The sequence below is a fragment of the Haliotis rubra genome, unplaced genomic scaffold (assembly GCF_003918875.1).
Source record: "Haliotis rubra isolate DU_JTF1 unplaced genomic scaffold, ASM391887v1 Scf1347, whole genome shotgun sequence".
NCBI classification, from domain to species: domain Eukaryota; kingdom Metazoa; phylum Mollusca; class Gastropoda; order Lepetellida; family Haliotidae; genus Haliotis; species Haliotis rubra.
Genome location: NW_025765278.1, coordinates 52,183 through 74,458, shown reverse-complemented (window position 1 = coordinate 74,458; position 22,276 = coordinate 52,183). Strand labels below are relative to the sequence as shown.

Genomic DNA, 22,276 nt, shown 5'->3' with positions numbered 1-22,276 from the left:
TTGTGTGACCAAGTGTGGAGGCACTTGTCACCAATGAAAACACAATGGTTTATCCAAGTTCTGTCACAATTGTGTTTCCTGCTGCCAGCAACATTCCATCTATATAACAGTAAATCTGCATACAATAAATTAAGACCAGATAATCCCGAGACTGTGGTTTCTTTAACACCAGACCCTTCAATATTCCAGCTATATGACAGTGATTTGTGAATAATGGGCAAGAAGGCCTTATGATTAACATCATAAGCATCAATCTACACCTATGGGACATGAAGACTTGCACCAACAGGGCTCCAGATAAGGCTTATCGGCTTATGTACAGATAAAAAATATGCACTATGTGGTAGGAAATAATTTAGAAAATGTAGCAGGTACGCACCACAGCAATGGTGTACGGTCTTACAATCATTTACAGACATATTTATCTGAAAAAGTATTGTTTTATTGTTTATTAACCTGTTTACACAAGAGTAGCAATGTTGTGGTGCATATATGAAACGAAAACACAAGATTACTGATACTCCATTAAATTCCATTCAGTACTCTAAATGTACTCTTATTGTTTTCCAGTACCCCTATATTGAAAAAATAAGGAGTATGTACTCCTGATCATAAAAAATCTGGACAGCAAGCCTGACCCGATCAATACTCAGCTCTTACGACAAAACATTGATGTTCACAGTGAACATCCATCTATACAACTGCTATACAATTTCATGCTAATGACCATATCCAGGTTCATACATCAAAAGCAGTTTTGACAATTTTTGTCAACACTTGATATTTCAACTTACAATCCGTTGCCATGTAGCTGGAATATTGCTGAGTGCAGCGTTTAACAATAAACAAACTCAAACAACACTTTAATGACAGTGTTTAAGCCTTTCACAAATCACTCCACTATAAGAACGAAATTGTTTACACATGACTCAGCAAGTGCAAGCATGTCTGTCTCAAAGTCCCTGAACCACAATCTTTTCCCTTATGAAATGCTATATAGCCCTAAATGAAGCAAGTCTCGATTTTCCTATTTTAAGGTTCTGAATCTCACTCGGTGCTCTTTTCAATTTAAAAGAAATTGTTTGTTTCTATCAAAATTATATATATCCAGAGACTAAGCGTTAGCCTAACGTTATATTTAAGCTTTGCATTTAAGCCATGGACAAAGATAAACATAAAAATACCATGGTTACCAACAAAAAATCTCATCTTGTATTTGTAAAAGAAAAAAACAAAACATTGTGTGACAATGTAGTTTTCCATATGACCCAAATAATTACAGTTACTGTGTGTCGTTGTGATCCCGATTATTTTCTAAAAACAACCACATTTATATTACAGCCATAGCGGTATAGAGGGAGAGGCAGTCGACAAAGTTAGACTGACCTCGCTACAATTGGGGACATTAACAGGGAGGTGAACGGAACAGCCAGGAAGAAATAAGCATTGTTGCTATGTAAATCGGTTGAAATACCTTTTGAAAACAAGAATGTCTTGGAAGTCTGATTTCTCGTGGACTAAGACCTCCTCCACTTCTAACGAGACTGCATATCCAGACCACATTTCATTAACCTCTCGAAACCAGCTTCCCTTGACAAGAGCTTCTGTTGCCATGATGCGTAGTCCGTGATCAGTCGGTGAAATAATGCTTCTTCGGTACACGGGAAAATGAGAGCCGGAAAATATATGCACAAAATGTCAGCTATGTAAAATGAGTTTTTGTCAGGCAGTTGGCCTGGATTTCCCTACTGATGACAAAACGTACTTGTGAAATGCCAGGCGAATCGTTCTCTCGAGCTAACCGCAGAATCCTATGACGTTCAGCTCGGCCTTCCCAAGGTATTCTGCGATATCAACACGTGCGCGCTAATTTTGGCAACAAGGTGATTTCCGTTAGAATTACTTCCCTTTAGGTCAACCGGCCATCCGGTTGGTGTTTCACAAGACAAGGAATGATTTTATCGCCTGGACGTGAAAAATTGTATTACAGCTGAACTTGTAAAATAAGCATTTACCAAACACTAACATTTCTGAAAGCTATTGCTATAAACTAAATATACATGGTGAAGGGAACTGGAGTGCATAACGTATTCGATTAAAATCGATCTCCTTTGATATATATATGGACAAAAACATACCTTATATATTTTTCCATGTATATTTGTACATTTATTGTGTCATTAGTAACATTATTATTAATTCTCAACACACAAAATTACGTATCGCAATTACACGTAACAATTGATACTAACATCTAAATGAATAAGACTTTAATTTTTTCTCGTAATTAATTTGGCGTAGCATATATGGCACATCTTTCATTTTTACTATTTTTCAACTTCCCATGTAACGAATATATAGAAAATCCCATTCGAATGTTTCCTATTTGTATATATGATCATCAGTCGATGGAAAATTTAATAACGACTTCAAAATTTTTATCAACAAGTTTTGATTTGTTTAATATCAAAGTCATGATCCTCCAATATTATTCATCCAACTTTTTTCAATTTCTAATTACTCTAATAACCAGCGTCTAGGGTGCAAAAAGTACAGAAAATCAGCTTCACTGGTAGATAGTGTTATTACCCACGAGGTCAACGTATTGGTAGTTGCATTCTAATCTCGTACGTCACACGAGTGTCGTATCGCGTTGACCTGTGTTGTAACGACTTGACCTGAGATTCTAACGATTTGATTGGATAACCGATGACCTCTCAATTAGGTCACATTTAGGAGATAAACATCATGTGTTGGCCAATTTCCGGGTGTTATTGAGTATTTGAAGCACGGGAATTCATTTGGAACCGACGGCGTCAGCCGGAGGTTTCAAATGAAATATTCCCGTGCTTCAAATACTCAATAACACCCGGAAATTGGCCAACACATGATGTTTATCGACATTGTAAACACAAAAGTAAACCAGAAGGTCTACACACGTTTTTGTGTCTGCACTCATTGACATCGAGTACGGGTACAGCAGTGAAATGTCATCAGCCGGCCGTTTCGGCTGTCTCCCATGGTAGCATCTGGAACTGCTCATTTGTGACGTCATTCGGACTTTACGTCACAATATGATTTGAATGACGTCATCACAGCTGACGACGTAACAATACAATGGTGTGAGCGATGTTTGTATGTATTAATACGCAGCGAATTTCCTGGAATCTAATACCATTTGATCACGTTTTTCAACCAATCAGATTAAAGAACACAGTGGCTTTTGGTTTACAATCTGACGTAACTATTTTTTCATTCATAACAAACACGTGAATTCATTCATTCTACAACTTAAATGCATTGTGGGAATGTAAACATTGCGAACGTTGCCGTGTCGCTGTTTAATTGTGAGTCGAACTGAGACATAATATCCGTCGAAAAACATAAACGCAATGTTTCCACCAGTGATGTTAGCCGAATGAAGCAACTGGAAACCAAGAAACGAGGTGCTACGGAGTAGTTTACTGTAGGAGGCTGTACGAGGCGATGACAACTGACATGCATCGTGACGTCGGTAACCAAGGCAGTGACGTCATTACAGTGTGACGTCATGCAAATATTGTACAGTACAAAACTCTTCCGCAACCTCTTTATGAAACCGGTTTCGGTTTGAAACCAAAAACATAACAAAAATACGCTATTTTGTCAATTTAATGCATGAAACTCGTGACCTTCCTATGTTATCTGACCTCGCTTTCGCTCGGTCAGATACCATTGGAAGGACACTCGTTTCGTATAATTCGTATGTAATGAGACCGAGTGTAGTATTCTCTATAAACCATTTGCCTTTGACGTCATATTGACAATGACGTCACAATGTTCTTTATGCATTGTGGTGCAATTTCATTTAGCAACATTTCCTAGAAGAGTTCTTTTGATCTGAGCCAAGATCATCTGTGGAAGTTGTTTTTTTTATGATTAATCAGTGAATATATAGCAATGTAATCTTTCTTTTCGGTATATTTCTTGTATTTGCTTCCCAGATTTAATTTTATATTTGATTATGACATTTACATTATTTGAATTCTGTATATCACTTGGTTTTGACAGCGTTGCTTTAGGTAAGATATACCCATCCTGGTTCCCGGCCTCTCTATATAAACTAATGAGAGGCCCGGGAACCAGGATGAGATATACCAGGAAGGGGTGGTCATTCAAGAACCTTGTGTTGACGCCATCTGTATGTGTGAACTAATTTCACTGTTATAGGTAGCACAACATGTGACATGGTAGCCCAGTGGTTCAGGTGCCCAGTCACATCGAGTACCCGGGTTCGATACCACACGAGTGGCATGTGTGAAAAACGCATGTTTCATGTAATTGGTTACTGTAACTTAAAATAAGATTGAGGGGTTGGTAGGACAGTGGTGCAAGTGTCCGATCACGTCGAAGCCGCTGGTTTGATCCCCCAGGATCCATTCTTCCGAGGCAGAAGTTTCAACTAGCTTATAACTAGCCGGGTTAGATCCTTCACGAGAACCACACTTGAAGGCTATTTAGGGGATAACTGTACTGTGTTTGACGAATTGGGGTCGTATACCGGTGGTTTTAACGTTATTAAGCGGAGCCGATGTAACGTTAAATTTGCGGCTATATAACCACCGGTATACGTCCCCAATTCGTCAAACACAGTACAGTTATCCCCATTCTAATTCAACTCGTTTTACGCTGTTTTTTCGTGAAAGAAATTCATTATTTAAACCAGGTCAAAGTTCCTCTAGGTCAAAGGTTAATCATATCACTCCTTGAACTTACACCATCGCCAGAAAAAGTAGTTCCCTTTTCAAACTACACACGTTTATTATGTGCACACAGACTAAATCTGACAATGATGAATAGATCATAGTATTATAGATAAAATGGAAGGAATTATGATGAAATCGCCCTCTAGTTACAGAAACGAGCGGCCCGCTGATTCCTTAACTACGGGCCATTATCAGTTCTGTTGTCAAATGACGTCACAGCAGGTGACGTCACGCTCCAATAATGACGTCATAATCTTGTTTCATGATCTAACAGTGTTGGGTCAACAGCCCGTTGCGAGTAAGTTGTTTGAACTTAAAATTAAATTTATGATACTATTGTGTCGTTTTTAACACAAATTCCACCCATTTTAGCTGGATAGGGCAGTTAATTGACCTATGGCTTCTGCAAATGACAATGTCCTGCAAAGCAGCGTTACCCCAAAAGTGTAGGGATACATTTAAAGGTTTTGGTGAATCGGTTTTCAAATTGCGACCGTATATGCTGATTATACGGTCGGAAATTTATAGCATTGACCAATCAGAACTCGTGTTTCATACTAAGTTGAATTAGAATTCTTCTTATAAATGATTTCGTTGCCCATGTACATAAACTGACATTGGTGAGCGACTGGGCAGCCAATGTCAAAGAGCACGTACATCCGATTTGACGTCTCACGAATAAAAAGTGTCATGAGATTTTTCGAGTTCTTACCAGATGATGATCAACATGAAAATGTGTTCTGGTCAATGGACAGACTCCACAGGGGCGGATACAGCTTTTACAAATAATGGACGTATACAGCTTTTATTTCCGGAAAACGGGATGGGGTTTCTGTCCTTATTTTATCTAGTACACACTATTGAGAAAGGAGGCGTGCAAATACTTCTATTTCGCGAACGTGTCAATGGTTATTTAATAAGATTTCAGGACAAATGGGGCCATATACACACCCCTCAAAATAAGATTTCCTCCCCCACCCCTCTCCAAACCTCTGATCCGCCTGTGCACCACGCAGCGAATAATCTACAATGCGATTACAACTGCGCGGAGTACTGCTGTCAACTGACAACCGTTGGTGTCTATTAATTGCATTGATGGCACACATGTGTTGCGTATTATATGCAAGTCATTACACATTGCTTGAATACTTTATAAAGAAGTTAGATCTGCAAATGACTCCCTCTTTTTTTAAAAAAGAAGTTTATGTTCGGGACCGTTCATAATTTATGGCTGGGGATGGGGGGTGGGGGTGTGTGATGATGATTTTAAAGGGGGGCTGTCACCCATTTTGTTTTTGGGAGGTAGGGGGATCATCAATTTTGTACACATGTAGTACGGGGCCCCACAATGTGTCGACATCATATGGCCACACAAACCAACTAAAACATGTTGCTGTCGAACCTCAATCGATTCGTGCATATCTACCCGTGAAGGTCCGGGTTAGAATATTGATCTTTAGTAACCCATGGTTGTCGTAAGGGGCGACTAACGGGATCGGGAGGTCAGGCTCGCTGACTTGGTTGACACATGTCATCGGTTCCTAATTGCGCAGATCGATGCTCTTGCTGTTGATCACTGGATTGTCTGGTCCAGACTCGATTATTTACAGACCGCTGCAATACAGCTGGAATATTGCTGAGTGCGGCGTAAAACAAAACTGGTGCTTGTCTGGTATAACTAATACTTCAGTCAAATGAAACAAATTACCTTTTAAAGACCAGGAGATCTTGATAGGCCGTTGTTTCCTGTTCCAGAATCGCATCCTTCTCAAGGCTGATTCCGTAACCATTCCATCGCTCATGGAACCACCCATCTGACATCCTCGACTGCGGGGTACGTCCGCTGGGTGGGTAATTCCCATCCCCCTCCATGGCTATCCTGAAATAATTCATTGTATAAAAACTCCATGTTCTCGTGAGCAAGTACAGTGACCAGTTCAAAAGTTCCATGTCGGATAAATACCTTATGTGGATCAATGACCCTGCAATTGTATCCGTCAAAATCAACTTGCCTTTTTTCTCAAACTTTTATTTAGTAACTTAAATAAGCACAACCTCCTACCCTATTTCACCGATCATATATTCAGTGACAGGGAACCATTCTTGTGTTAGTACTGGTTTGCCATTTCTTGTCTAAATATTCAAATCATGGTCCATGATACGTTATAGTGAGGTCCGCCCGGAGAGCGGAAGGTCGCGGGTTCGATCCCCGACCGCGTCACACCAAAAGACGTTAAAATATGGTACTTGTTGGTCCCTGCCTGGCGCTCGGCATTAATGGGTACAACAAGGACTGGTCGGCTCGGAGTCAGTATAATGTGTCTGAGTGGGGTATTCATGCTTCACTGCGGCATGGTATCTCAGTGGGCTAGCACTATAAAACCAGCTTAAGTCTGGGCTAGTACAAGTAGCCGCACATACACATACACACGCATGCAAGTCGTCATATGAGCGAAATATTCTCAAGCACGACGTTAAACCCTATTTCACCTCACCTCACCATTATATGTCATGTTTTCCTACGGCCTGTCACTACAACGTGGTGTTTGTGAAACATAACAGTTGTAAATGATGGGATTTATTGAATATTTCTACAGGTTGCATCTCGTGAAGTGTGCAGATATGCACAACTGCCCGATGTGTTATCACGAAACCCTAGTGACATTGTCCCGTTGTCGCCATTACAAAATAAGTAGTTCAAAATTAACCAAACCGCGACAATATGACAACGCGAAAATGTCCCGTACTGAAATAATGCTGAAAGCGGAAGTACTTTCAAGATGCATACGGTGCTAGTATTCCACGTTTTGCCCCAGCACAGTTCCGGTTCCAAATTGGTAAACGTACACAACCAGGGTTTGGTATGGTATGGTATTTGGGTTTACGGGCGACTCGACCTTCAACCAGGGTTTCCAGCTGTGGAGAGTTACGTCCCTTATGCACGCCAGGAACCTATGATCGGGGGTTCGAATCATTTTCGTCAGGATTATGTCTCTAGGTTCGTCAGCACCAAAACTCCCATAAAGAAGTCGTTAGGTAACTGGATACAGTTTACCGTTAAACCCCACTCACTCACTCACTCACTCACTCACTTCCTCGCTGTATCCTTCATAAGGAGTTTTTTATGCTCAATATTTTTCAGGCGACGTTGATCGACCAGAGCAGATCATGCGCCGTGATGTTCTCATGACGATGCTGAAGAAGAATGCCGTCACTCTCCGGCTGTGATTCAGCAAGCTACTGTCACGTGTTTTGTTTGTTGCTATATGATGGCATGCATCAACCCTATCATCGACCTGTTGTCTCACTCACTCAAGGTCCTGTGCATAGAGGTTAGAAATCAGTTGAAATTAAGCCACGTTAGGCGCGGAGAGTCTTTGGATGGGTCATGCGCCGTGTTTGGCAACTTGACTCCTGAGATTTTCTAGTCCAGCCCTGCTCCACAACGAAGTACGTGTGATACATGTGGTCTCACCTTAAGCAAGTGAGTTTGTTCAAAATTGCCTCTGTTCACCCAGCAGAAAATGGGTACCCGGTGGGATAAGTCATGTGACTATAATCTCTAGCGCCTCACAGGTTGCTTGGGTTATCCGGTGTAATAAATGAACTGTGGAACTCTGTTAGCGCTTTGAGCACACTTTGGTGTGGAATTTAGCGCAATATAAGAATCCATATTAATTATAAATCATTATTATTCTCTGACTGTCATAGTACACAAATAACGATGATATTTGAGTGAGTGATTTTAGTTTTACGCCGCTTTTTGCAATATTCCAGCAATATCACGGCGGGGACACCAGAAATGGGCTTCACATAGTATTCTTGTGGGGAATCGAACCCGGATCTTTGGCATGACGAAAGAACACTTTAACCACTAGGCTACCCCACCGCCCCAGATGACATTCGAACCGTCACTGGTTTACGTGGTTCCTCGCGAGGTTGTCCCTCATGTGATGGTCTCTCGTGGGGTGGACCCTTGTGGGGATTCCAAGTTCGGTTAGAATGGATCCCCAGCGTCCTATGCTGGTCGTAAGGGGTGAAATGATAGTTGAACTGAAGGTTGAACGGGTTGACTACGTGTCATCATATCTCGATGGTGAAGATCGCTACTCATAATATCAATCACTTGAATGTCTGGTTCAAACTCCAGAGGTACACATAATCTGCGTATCTGAGTAAATTACGCTAATATTTATGTGAAAACTCAATTCCTATTAAGTCTATTGCGTACAAGTACGCTTGAGTTTTGGTAAATACTCATAAATGTGATCTTAGTGATCGAAATGTCAAATCTTAGCTTGCATACCGGTGGATAGATAAAATAACTGAGGCATTCTGAAAGGTTCTACTTCAGGACATAAACTTGACAACTTTCAGTCTTTCTTATCGTTTCTCATATTACAGATCAAATGTAAATAACAAACACTAACATTTTTATATTTTTAAAATTAATGGAAAACGGCAAAAAAAGTTTGGGTGGGGTGAGTACAATTTATTTAGTTACTCAAAGGAAAATTAGGATACCCAATTGAGATGAACACAAGCGAGTACATAACTCAATGACCCAAAAGTTATCTGTAGCTCTGTGTGAGACTCCATTATTTACAAACAACCGTGGTAGAGGTGGAATATTGCTGATGGAGCATTTAACAACATTCGAACAAATAAATAATCTGATGTGGACCAAACAATGTTGTGGCTGATATGATAATCCACGCCACCGGAGTAGAATACACTCAGTATACCATGCAGGGCGGTGGAGTAGCGTAGTGGTTACAGTGTTCGCTCGTCGCGCGGAATCCCGGGTTCGATTCCCAACATTGGTACAACATGTGAAGCCAATTTCTGATCTTCCCTGCCGCGATATTGCTGGAATATTGTTAAAAGCGGCTTTAAAACAATACTCACTCACTCAGAATACCACGTCATCGTGTCTGTTAAGTAAGTTAACACACGAAGCAAGCATGCATATTATGGGGCATTCTCGATAACCCTCCTATATATACTGGCCACATAAAGAAACTGTGCACACAGAAAATATAAATATAGGCACACAGCGTATTTATACATAAATACATTTGTGAACATAGCAAGTATTGGAGACAATCAAACGCTCATGCACGTGCCAGGCGACGTGACGTCATTGACGGTGGCCTAAGGCCTTGCAGTGTGTTACTGCACGTGCATGGGCGTTCCCGACGTAACGACGCCAAGACAGGACAGATGGATTAGGGGGACTCATCTCAGATACAGGTTCCAGACAGCAGTGACCACGTCCCAGACCATTCCCCAGTCCTTCAATGCTCATTTGCTAGCCTCTATGCGTCTTCGATACACTGCTGTGTTTCACGCACACGGTGGTCATACCCGTTATTGACTTTGTGACTTCGTCGTGTGACCCCCTACTCGATTTTGAACTTCTGACGTCATCGTTACGGATATTGTTCATGTTCTTTTGACATTTTCTTGTGGTCAGACACTTCAGCTTATAACGTGTCTACATCATTTCGTCTTTGCTGTGTTGCATTCCAATTGTGAAGGCATTTTCTGTGTGCACAGTTTCTTTATGTGGCTGGTGTATATAGTGGAGGGTTATCGGAACGTATACCCTGGAGTTATCGAGGATGATTATGGGGTTCATTCGGAATACCGAGCTTTTAGTCAAGGGCTTCACATGATATTTAGTTAAAACATAACTCATCGACACTAAACCTGAGTCAATACAGGCAACGGGCTGCGTCGCGCAGGGTAAATTATTCATGTTGGAGATTGACACACAGGGTCAACACCTTACTCACTATAGAGCGCCGCACAGCAATCATCAGCTAATGTCAGTGCATGCTACTTCATACGACAGAGAAACAGGAGTAGGGCACGCGGACACTTTTTTCTCTCCTCCATACATACATACACCTTTCAACACATACTATACACGAGCATATAACAGTGAATAAATCATTTGGTATATATGCTTCCTAGAACACTGACAGGAATGCCAAACGGAAACTGTATTTACCTTCATAATGCCTCAGTATATTATGCGCTAAATGTGTTAATGACATTCATCCCGGTACCTTGGAGACCGACTATCCTGGAAGCGGCCCAGCGCTACAGTCTGCCTGCCGTGAGATGTTCGCCATAGCGGTATACTTGTGCTTGCCATCCCACAAACTCACCTCAAGTATAATACACTGTGGGACAAAAGAACGTATACCGATTTTGTTTGGAAAAATTATTTGAAATTTGATTACGTCTACTAAACCATCACACATTCCTGCCACTGTTTAAAACAACCCTGTGCACTCACGAACCCACGAACCCGTTGGGTAGATGACTAGATGGTGGCCACATGAATACGTGCAAACACCTCAGTGAGTTGCGGGTATAGCAACGTGCAGTGAACTTGGTCAGAGTACTGTGACTATGTGTGCCAGTCCACCCAGGGTACCTCGCAAAGATGGGAAAGCCGCGATAACTTGGTGTGCCTAGTGGCTGCAAGAGTTGTATGATCCCCAGGGAGTTGAGATTGATAATACGATGTGCCGTTGATACTGACATCCAATTATCGAGGGGGAAATCTAGCGCCTTGAGCATGTACTAGTTGCGTGGATATGTGCGCTATATACATATCCTGTCCTATCCTAAAATATATACCTCCCGGTAATCTTTTACGAAAAATAAACTGTTTCGTAAAAGATTGGGATAAAACATAAAGCTGCAACCACATGGCCAATATCACGTGTAAAGTCTATAGAAATATGTGCCGAAAAACTTTATTGATTTTCAAAGATAAGATACCAACACCAGCAGTTACGTAAATGTCGTGTGACCTAGTCTTGTAATTCCTAAACTGTTCAAATCGTATTGTTTCGTATACCCATTGCTTAAATCGATGCTCATGCTGTTGATCACTGGATTGTCTGGTCCAGACTCGATTATTAACAGACCACCGCCATTTGGCTGAGTGCGGCGTTAAACAACAAACAAACAAACAAACAAAGGTATAGTGAGTGCGTGAGTTTAGTTTACTCAGCAATATTCCACCTATATGGCGGCGGTCTGTAAATAATCGAGTCTGGACCAGACAATCCAGTGATCAACAGCATGAGCATCGATCTGCGCAATTGGGAACCGATGCCATGTGACAACCAAGTCAGCGAGCCTGACCACCCGATCCCGTTAGTCGCCTCTTACGACAAGCATAGTCGCCTTTTGTAGCAAGCATGGGTTGCTGAAGACCTATTCTATCCCGGATCTTCACGGGTCAACAGAGGTATAACTTTGCAGGCTAATGTCAGTATATGGTGACGTATGTACGTCACTCTACGGCAGACTAAATATTTCCATACCATCAGAACCTCTGGTTCGAGGTACTCAAGATAGAAGGGCGTTCTCCTCTTTGTCATATATACGTTTTGCACATACATGAAAACAACACTGGCAGCTAATTCCTTACCTCTTACCTGACTGTTAGAAAAGAAAGATCCAGGCAAACACAACCAGGTTGTTCAGTGATCTATGTATGTGTACTAATTCATCAATCAGCATCATAGTATGTTACATTGTCCTAAATATTTATAACATACGACTATATTGTACATCATGTATAATGCTCTATCACTATTCAGAGCTTATCTTACATTGTTCTAAATATCAACATACCGTGACATATACAACTATATTATACATAATGTATAATGCTCAGTCACTAATCAGTACTAATATTACACTATATTTAGTATTAATATACAGTGACGTACAACATGCTCAGGCTCGTTACAAGTCAGTTTTTTCGTGTTAAGCCCCGGTTGCAAAGCTTTATATACTCATGCCAATAATGGTTGTCAATACCCTCCCCACGCCAACCCTACACACACCTCACACCCCCTCTCCAATTAAAAAAATTGAAGGGGGTGACAACCATTATTGGCATGAGTATATTTAGATAGTATTGATGGCTTGCCCAATCTTTTTAGCAACAATCATGTGTAAGCCCGGGCTCTTTTCATAATGGTAGCTACGCCCCTGACTATTGTCTCTCAGCCAAGTAAAGGAGACCAATAGTATTTTCTCACAGTCCCTGAACCGCATCATTTCCCTTCCACCCAGCCCTTTCAGCAATGCTAAAGCCCTAAATGAAGCGATTTCCTCAGGTTCTGGATCTCCGATCTCATTGGGGCTCCTTCAAAATTTATAAGGAATTATTTGTGTTTTTCAAAATTATGTGTATTCAGAGATTAAGCCTTAGTTTCGGAGACCAATGGCATCCAGGAACTACATTGGTCCCTTTGTTTCCAGTTAGAGGTGGTCTCATTGGCGCCGGAGGTGACCTTACAGTTCTCATAGTGTATTGTTGTCTGATTGTTTTCATGTCAATAGTTTCTTATCATTAATGCAACTTACTGACGACTTTAGGCCTCGTTTATTTCGGGTTATTTTGAAGTTTCTTATATTAGAAACACGACGATAGTTGCAGAGTTACGGCGCGGGACTCAGGACACACGATCCTGATACCCCGTTATATATAACGCAATGGTAGGTGCATAACAGTGCCCCCTCAACATTGCCCCCCGCACTCTGCAATATTCCAGCTATATGGTGGCGGTCCTTAAATATTCCAGTCTGCACCAGACAATCCAGTGACTGACATCATCAGCATCGATGTACGTAATTGGGATACGATGACATGTGCCAACCATGCCAGCGAACATATATTCCCCATGCACATGGTTACAACGTGTGAAGCCCATTTCTGATGTTCTCGTCATGATATTGCCGGAAGATTACTAAAAGCGGCATAAAACCATACTCACTCATTCATGGTTTAGTACTGTGAAGCATGGACGTCATCGTCAATAGACGAACATATAGTCTCTGAGTGAACGAGTTTGCCACATAGTCTAGATTTGCATGTATTGGGTATATATATTTCAGACTATGGACTTAAACGAATATTGCGTTGGTTAACTGGTCTTTTAGTGTTGCACTTACAGATTGGGCTGGCTTGGCCGTATTGTATTGTTAGTGATGGAAAGCATATGGAAAACGATCGCTGAGTAAAGTATAATACGCAAGTAAATAGTGAGTGGGTTTAGTTTTACGCCGCACTCAGCAATATTCCACCTATATGGCGGCGGTCTGTAAATAATCGAGTCTGCACCAGACAATCCAGTGATCAACAGCATGAGCATCGATCTGCGCAATTGGGAACCGATGCCATGTGTCAACCAAGTCAGCGAGCCAGACCACCCGATCCCGTTAGTCGCCTCTTACGACAAGCATGGGTTGCTGAAGGCTCATTCTAGTCCGGACCTTCACGGGTTCGTAAGTATATAGGGACTAACAGGATTATGTGGATACATTAAAACAGGTATATAGTCCAGATCACTCGTACAGGTACATTAACAAGTATGAATACCATGATATAAAAACAGCACGATAGTTTGACATATTAATATAATTGAGGTAATTTTGAAACAAATATGACAGTGCTTATTTAGTTGACAGAATAATGATAGCATTACAAGTAGAATAGGACACAACAGCGTTCATCAAGATACATGGAAAACCAATAAATATCAACATTAGCATAAAGATGTTTGCAACGTAAGAACATTCGAATGGACAAATGGCAGTCCAAATGTAAGATGGCGGCCGTCTTGGATTTTCGGTTGATGAAGTGGGTTTTGTACTTCTCTTTCTACCGCCATGCAATTGGCTGACAAGTGTGCTTGGATCAACAATTTAACATGTTCCCCGCCATCTTTGACAGTTACTTTGGTCAGTTGTTACTTATGGCTGTAGGAGCGTGCCAAGGTAAAAAGACGAGCATATGACAGTCTTGCTGAACATAGAGCCTTTAATAACCAGAGGCTGGTTGAATGAATTCACAATGCCTTTTAGAAAGGAGTCAAATGCAATATATACTACCCATCAAAAGTTTCACCCATCAAAAGACTCACTAGTGTAAATGTATCCACTTTCTTCAGTCAACTGTTCTAAACTAGATTTTTCAAAATATTCCACTCTGTTTAAAGGTACTGTTTACACATGAACCGATATATTGTAAAACAAATTCGTAACGTTGAAAATATTATTGTCATGAGTTCAATAAATGATGAAACTCAGTGAAAATTGGTGAATTCTTAAGAAAACTTTACACCAAAACGCAGTTGTTCAGATGCATGATATTTGCACATGATTTTCAGTAATCTGATGTTTGATCCTCGTGGAATTCATCTGCATAAAGATTGCAGTTGGTTCCCCAAAGTTAGTGGAGAAATTCATCTTCGATGTAACCTCATATATATGCATAACGTATAGTGAGTGCTTTAAGTGAGTCTAAACTTTTGATGGGTAGTATATGTTATATTTGGGATTTCACTTTCACGGTAAAGTACACATTCTAGGATTTGGGGGGTTACCTAGTTCCATTTTGTGTGAGAGCTGTGGTGGCTAGTGGGTTAGCCAGCTGATTTTGTGTGCTGGCGATTAGGTGACTCACTCTGGGATTGTGGGGTCGATCCCTAGTACGCCCTCAAAAGGTACTAAACTCTATACTTTACTGAGAAAGTGTAATCTGAAATATAATATGTGTCGGATATTGGTTTGCATCGACGATAAAGTGAGTGAGTGAGTTTAGTTTTACGCCGCATTTTGTAATATTCTACACATTGTACTCATGTGGGGAATCGAACCCGGGCCTTCGGCGTGACGAGAGAACGCTTTAACCACTAGGCCACCCCACCACCACTCGACAATAAAGTGTGACAGGGGACCACAAGTCAGTGTGTCCCATATGACTAGTATATTTTTATAAATTTCAGAACGTCCTATTTTCCTGTATTCGGCCACCTCCATACAGCCATATTTTTTGTTTTAACTGTAAACACGTTAAAAGATACTTGATATTACCAATCCTGACGCTCGGCATTAATATGTTGAAACAAGGACTCGTTCTGAGTCAGTATACTGTCTGAGTACCCGGGAAAGGTCCGGGTTAGAATGATCTTCAGCAACCCATACTTGTCGTCAGTGGCGACTAACGGGATCGGGTGGTCAGGCTTGCTGACTTGGTTGACATATGTCATCGGTTCCCAAATGCGCAGATCGATGCTCATGCTGTTGGTCACTTGGATTGTCTGGTCCAGACTCGATTATTTACAGACCACCGCCATATAGGTGGAATATTGCTGAGTGCGGCGTAAAACTAAACTCACTCACTCACTGTCTGAGTGGGCTAGCCGCGTTACACTGCGGCATCACAATGGCCTACCACTATAAAACCGGCATTATAGACCGGAGCCACACACATTCGGTGTATGGGTGAACTATTTATGAACACGTTACATCTCTCTTCATCTTTATGTCGAAGTGTACTTTTAAAGTCGGTTAAGGTTTTGATGTTACGATGTGAAAAGGACGTGACCTCGATACCTACGAAAAGCTGATATGACCCGGGTTTTCAAAAGACGGGTTCATAGCTATCGCCATCACGGGCCATTGATCTTCCTCAAAGAGAATCCCTGGTGGGAGCTAATACTTATTTTGTCACCAACAGAGGTGACCCGAATGAATAGATATTAGAGTTCTAATATAAGCGGGTGAAAACACCCTGCTATTTCGAAATAACTTAAATGTATTTTTTCGTCTCTTGTTTCGCTGAGAGAGACAAACCAAGAACACATTTAGGCCTAAGCTTAGAACAGCGCGCATTACCATGACTGTTTGTGAAAATCCCAGACCTATATTTACTTATACAAGGGCCCGCTTGCACAAAGCGATCTTAGCTCTTCGATGATCGTACCTCCCATACTTTAACATAGGCCTAAAACTATCGTAGCGCTAAGATCGCTTCGTACAAGTGGTTCCTGTTGTGAACTCTGACAGGGCCTAGACTTTCGAAGCTCCCTAGCGCTAAGAATGTCACTGAATGACACTTACGACTATCTTAGCGCTAAGAGAGCTTCGAAAATCTAGGCTCTGGATGCTAAGATAAACTGGTTTGTGGGATGGAGATTGGCACGATCACTGTTTGTTTTCTCAGAGCAACCAATCTGCCTGTGGGCAATTAGTAGCTACACACAACTCAATATAGCTCCAAATAGTGCCTCAGTGCTACAGGTTAAACTTCATAGCTGCACGCAATACTTAATAGCTTCACACAAACCTCAAAGCTACACAAAAAAGCTCATTGCTAGACGCAACACTTCATAGCTACACAAAAAAGCTCATAGATAAACGCACTTCATAGCTACACGCAAAACCATATAGCTGCACACAAATGCTGACAGCTAAACCTAACACCTCATAGCTATACGCAATACGTTATAGTGACACACAAGGCCTAATAACTACACACAAACCGTAATAGCATCACACAACACCTGATAACTACACACAGCCCCAAAGAACTGCACACAAGCTACACACAACGGCCGATGGGCTGCGAGAATGCTAATTAGTTATCTATATACAATACTACATAATATGATATATACACACTCACTGTTTTAGTCACAGTCGGGATACCAGCAGGCCAGGAACAATCTATTTTCTTTTTCTTGCAGAATATTGGGAGCATGCAGTATGACTCCTCCGCACTGAGAAACCCGACAAACCCGCTATATATGATTGAGCGTATATATTAAAGTCGGACGAGTGTTTTTCTTTTATCGTCAGATAGATTGTTACGCTGGAGCTATATTCAATGGCAGTTTTACACATGGGGTCACTTGACATTATCAAATTGTTGTCCATTCTGTGTATTCACTGAGGCACAGCTTGCGCGAACGCATCACTGTTTCCAGTGTGTTGTAGTGATACGGATGGCCACGAAAATATGAATGATATGATTTTTACATGACATCGGCGAGTTGTAAACACGTTCGTGATAGATTTAATTGATACAAACATAAACCTTCCTTAATATACCTGAGCTAATTTTACAGTAACAGTACTGGGTCATAACCTGATTTCAAAATTGTGGTAAAACGTATCTACTGAGGAATTATTACAAAAATACTTACGTATTGTTTTCTAAGGGTTGCTAAACGTTGGCATGTTAAGAGGAAGTGATATTAATCGCCCACTGCTTCGTTGATGTACATTGTCCCTAAGATCTAACAGCGTGACGCCATCTTCCAGCTTCTATCAGTAAACTAGCATTAGCTGTTCTAAAGGTGTCACATATTCTATGATTTAGAGGTAGTTCCAGAAGATGAGGATGAAACTGATTATATCTTAATAAGGTTTGTAACTTCAGGGTATACACGAGAGATTATAGTTTACATAACAGTCTGTCTGCAAATCTCATCATTTTAGAAGAAATATTTAGCGGATATCGTCCAAACTCGCCGTATACCATACGATCAGGGGTTACCGAAAGAATGTACGTACAAAACTTTAAATGAAGACGTTCCAATGATTCGTATATTGTCCTAGCCCCAGAACTCCGAAGCACACAGTACTTTGGGTTGGACAAGCTGATCAAACAGCATTAACTGGGATTTAGGTTCTAACGTTTCTCAATACTGCAAGCATGACTCGTGATTCTTGACGTATCCTTTAGCACCTTTACAGAAACGTCTTAATTGTATTTACAGCAATGTATATGTATATTTGTTTTCAATTTTTAATAGCTAATCAATTTGTTTATTTCAGTTTCACAGGACCTAATGATTTCAAGATACCTCAAAACGTTTTAGGGTTACTGTTTCTCATCTCAAATACATTCGTTTGAAAAAGATTTTAAAAACTTTCTAATACTTCTTCTGTAGTATTAAATGGCTGAAATGAATCATCCTCTTTCAAGATTGACATTTGTAAACTATATATTCTTTCCCGCATATGGTACACTCTTCAAAAAAAAACGCATATGTGATTTTGAGAATATTGGACTCATGTAGCTGTGGCAAAACCAATACAATTATAATATTATTTCTTTCCAAAACGTCATGTTTGTGTGATTGTAAACAGCTTTAGTGCCAATTTTAACTGTTCCCCTTGTTTTAGATGCGTTTGAAGAAAACGTCACCAAGAAAACATGCATAGGAAATTGCACGTGCAAGAAATCGAAAAAGCACGCGGTATCGATCACTATAAAAAGGCAAACGTTGTGTTTAATTTTGTCATCCATTTTGCATGGAAAAGAGGAAATCATTATGTCACGACTAAGTGCCCCCGCCAATCGAAACATCGCCATACTGCCGCCTTGAAGCAGGGGAGTCGCAGTCTGCAGTTGCCCGACATTTCAACGTTCACCAGAACACCATATCTCGTCTTTGGGATCGTTTCCTGCAGACCAATTCCGACCAATATCGCCCGAGGAGAGGAGCGGCCGTTCAAGAGTTACCTCCCATGCCCAGGACCGCTACGTCCGGGTTGCTCACCTGCGTCATCGTCTTGCCACAGTCGTGGAGACTGTACAACACATCCCTGGTTTGGGAAGAAATTCCGATCAAACTGTCAGGAATCGATTGCGTGAAGTGTGGATTCGACCAAGAAAGCCAGTTGTCGTTCTTGTTCTGAGATACTTACATCGGTGCAATCGCTTTCGGTAGTGTCGTAGAGTCCGGAACTGGAACCTTAGAAACTGGAGGCGAGTCTGGTTCAGTCATGAATCACGATTTCTTCTTCACCGGCGAGATGGAAGACAGCGTGTTTACCGTCGGAGAAATGAACGTTTTGTCCCTAGTTGCATTCGTCAGATCGACAGATTCGGTGGAGACAGTGTCATGGAGTGGGGTGAGATATCCAGCACACAAAGATCTGATTTAGTGGTGGTCAGGGGAATTTGACAGAAAATCTGTACATCAACGAAGTCCTTGCACGTCGAATTAACAATTTACCAATTTACATGATTTATCAGAGCATAGTATATATTTTGATTTACCCTCTTCATATACACCCCAATGTATTCATGGATGTATATACGGGAGCTCGTGATATCTCATTTATATTTTCATTAATTCAGTAGGATACAAAGCACAAGAAATAAAATCCTTCTGTGATTTCAGATTCGGATTAAATGAGAATTCATAACTGTTAGAAAAACAGACAATGGCTTCTATACTGTACCCATTAATCTTGTACTCCTATCGGAATTTTTCAATTCGTCGACATTACAACCTTTTGAAAGTTTTACGACCTCTCCTGGTTGTTTTTTTTGTGTTTAGAATTCAACATGTTTCACTTGATAATAAAGTGTTTGATAGCATCCGTAAAAAGGAAAAGAGTTTCAAGTTCATTCACGCCTTATTACCCATGCATAAAAATGGAACAGGTTATTTCGGATAATTTAATTATAGGGTAGTTGGATAGATTCGCTTCCAGCCTACACTTTGGATGGGGGACTTCACCTACCTTGTTTGTCGTGAGATTATGGTCTCACAACTCTGTCTTTTCCCTATAACCTCATGATGACAGCTGAAAGTCATTTAACGATTTTTTGCATTTGACGAACTTTCTGCTCTTCTGATCTATTATTTAATTGCCCCAATTTACAAATTCAAAGACACACAGTCTGTAGATTTTTTGGAAGATGTGTGTGTCAGATGGTTAAAAGCGTTTCAGTTAAAAGATTAATTCCTACTACACCAGTTATAGTCCTCCAACAACGCGGGGAGCGGTGGGGTAGCCCAGTGGTTAAAGCGTTCGCTCGTCACGCCGAAGACCCGGGTTCGATTCCCCGCACCGGTACAATGTGTGAAGCCCTTTTCTGGTGTCCCTCGCCGTGATATTGCTGGAAATTTGCTAAAAGCAGCGTAAAACCAAACTCACTCACTCCAACATTGTGGAGTAGCTTTCCCGTTACCTCTGACATAATCCATATTGTAACGGCCTGATCATATTGATATTATTTTATGTGCGCTTCCTCGATTCCCTGAAGCCAAGGGGAGGGCACTCTATTTGACTATCGGCAAGACCGGGTAATTTATTTAAAGCATGCAGAAAGAAAAGGCGCAATGCAGAATGCAGAACGGTGAACCACGAGGTGACACAGAATGGTATGAATAAATTGAGACTATTTAGCGCTTTAGAATCTAGATTTTGTATAATGTTAGGCGTATTTTGCTAGGACATGCTAACTTGTGGTAAGCCACTACCCATGTCAACTTAGGATAGTAATTAGGGGTGCAATACGGACGACGTCATCAAATTACGTATTGCAGCCCAGATTCCGTATTGAACCCCTGCCGGTTCTACATTGCTACTGAATGATTTGTTTTATTAAGTAACAGATTAATGCAAGATAAGAGGGTATACATATAATAAACATAGTTCTAACGTCATACTAGAGCATTTGGATGTTTTGTATTGAACTCGAAGATGTCATGGGAGAACTCGTTCATAGGCTGATTAATGCGCTTGACCTGCTCCCATGACATCTTCGAGTTCAATACAAAACATCCAAATGCTCTAGCTCATGACATCTTCGATTCTATATACATTCTGTATTTTATTTAGTCTGATAACATCCGTGAAAAGGACAACGAATTTCAAGTTGAATATCGTTGAATAAAGGAACAGATTTTTTCGGATAATGTTTTCTGATGGTAGTTGGATAGATTCCCTTCCACCCTACTAACCTTGTTTGTCCTGAGAGTAGTGTCTCACAATTTTATCTGTCTCTTTTTCCTTTGTTACAGTCAATTAATCGTCTCTAAAGCCGCAAAGAAGGAAGATAGTGAAAAATATATAGTCAGAAAGAAATGAAGAATAAACTTTGAAGGCATAGAGAGGAATAGACAATTCAGTGGTTTGGCTGTCACATATATAGCGGACATCAACCTGTGCATCATACAGCTAGCTTGACCTCTGTCTTTGCTATCTGGCGGACAAATGCGGCATTGCCATTGCCCTTGTTTATATCTAGTAGAGTTGTGCATGTGCAGGCTTTGCAATGGACTGATAATGTGTGAAGCCCATTTCTGGCATCCCACGCTGTGATATTGCTGGAATATTGCTAAAAGCAGTGTAAAACCTACCTCCCTCACTCACTGGGCGTAGATGGATAGCTGTCACTGTTTCCCACTACTGGCTGAGCCAATTCTGTTGGGTGTTGAAGTTGTAATATGGACTGAGGCAAAGTAAACCTATGTGAGTATAGAGCCTGATGTTGCATTAATCATTTTATGAATGCACGCCAGTGCATGAATGTGGACAGTTAGAAGTCAGGTGGTCCGTTCCCTCAGAACCCACGACAGACCAGGCGAGTCCAGGCTTACATTCCCCTGGACAACAGGTAATACGATTAGGTAATTGTTGTAGGCCCACTGGCGCCCAAATGCAGTTATGACAGAACTCTTACACCACAGAGTTGTCCATGGGATCAGAGATATATTTCTTCAGATGGACTTTTGAAGCGTCTCTGTACAGGAAAGGAGTACTACAGGTGTTCTTACTGTTAATTTAATTGATGGCTGTCTCCCTCCCAAGAATGGTCACCTGCATCCTTTTTTTGGTATGCAAAAGATGTAAGTTTGTTATATTTATACACTAGCATATGTAATAAATCCAACTCATGTCAA

General features: G+C 41.0%; 1 protein-coding gene and 1 long non-coding RNA gene across 3 annotated transcripts in view; one reads left to right on the top strand and one right to left on the bottom strand.

Moving 5' to 3' along the window:
• LOC124267902 (spermidine synthase-like) overlaps positions 1–17,353 on the bottom strand; it is a 49,970-nt gene extending 32,617 nt beyond the window's left edge. Inside the window, exons 1-2 of one of the 2 annotated variants that reach the window (XM_046702889.1) lie at positions 17,254–17,353; positions 6,454–6,624 (exon numbers count right to left, since the gene is read on the bottom strand). In XM_046702889.1, coding sequence (XP_046558845.1) covers positions 6,454–6,617 — 164 coding nt within the window. In that variant the 5' untranslated portion in view covers positions 6,618–6,624; positions 17,254–17,353. Of the gene's footprint in view, positions 1–1,474; positions 1,884–6,453; positions 6,625–17,253 lie in introns of those variants that run through there. The other variant, XM_046702890.1, reaches the window with a different exon arrangement.
• A 3,142-nt stretch (positions 17,354–20,495) lies between these two features.
• Positions 20,496–22,276, top strand: LOC124267910. Its single transcript, XR_006896153.1, has 2 exons — positions 20,496–20,752; positions 21,395–22,276. It is a non-coding gene; the product is annotated as an uncharacterized LOC124267910 (long non-coding RNA).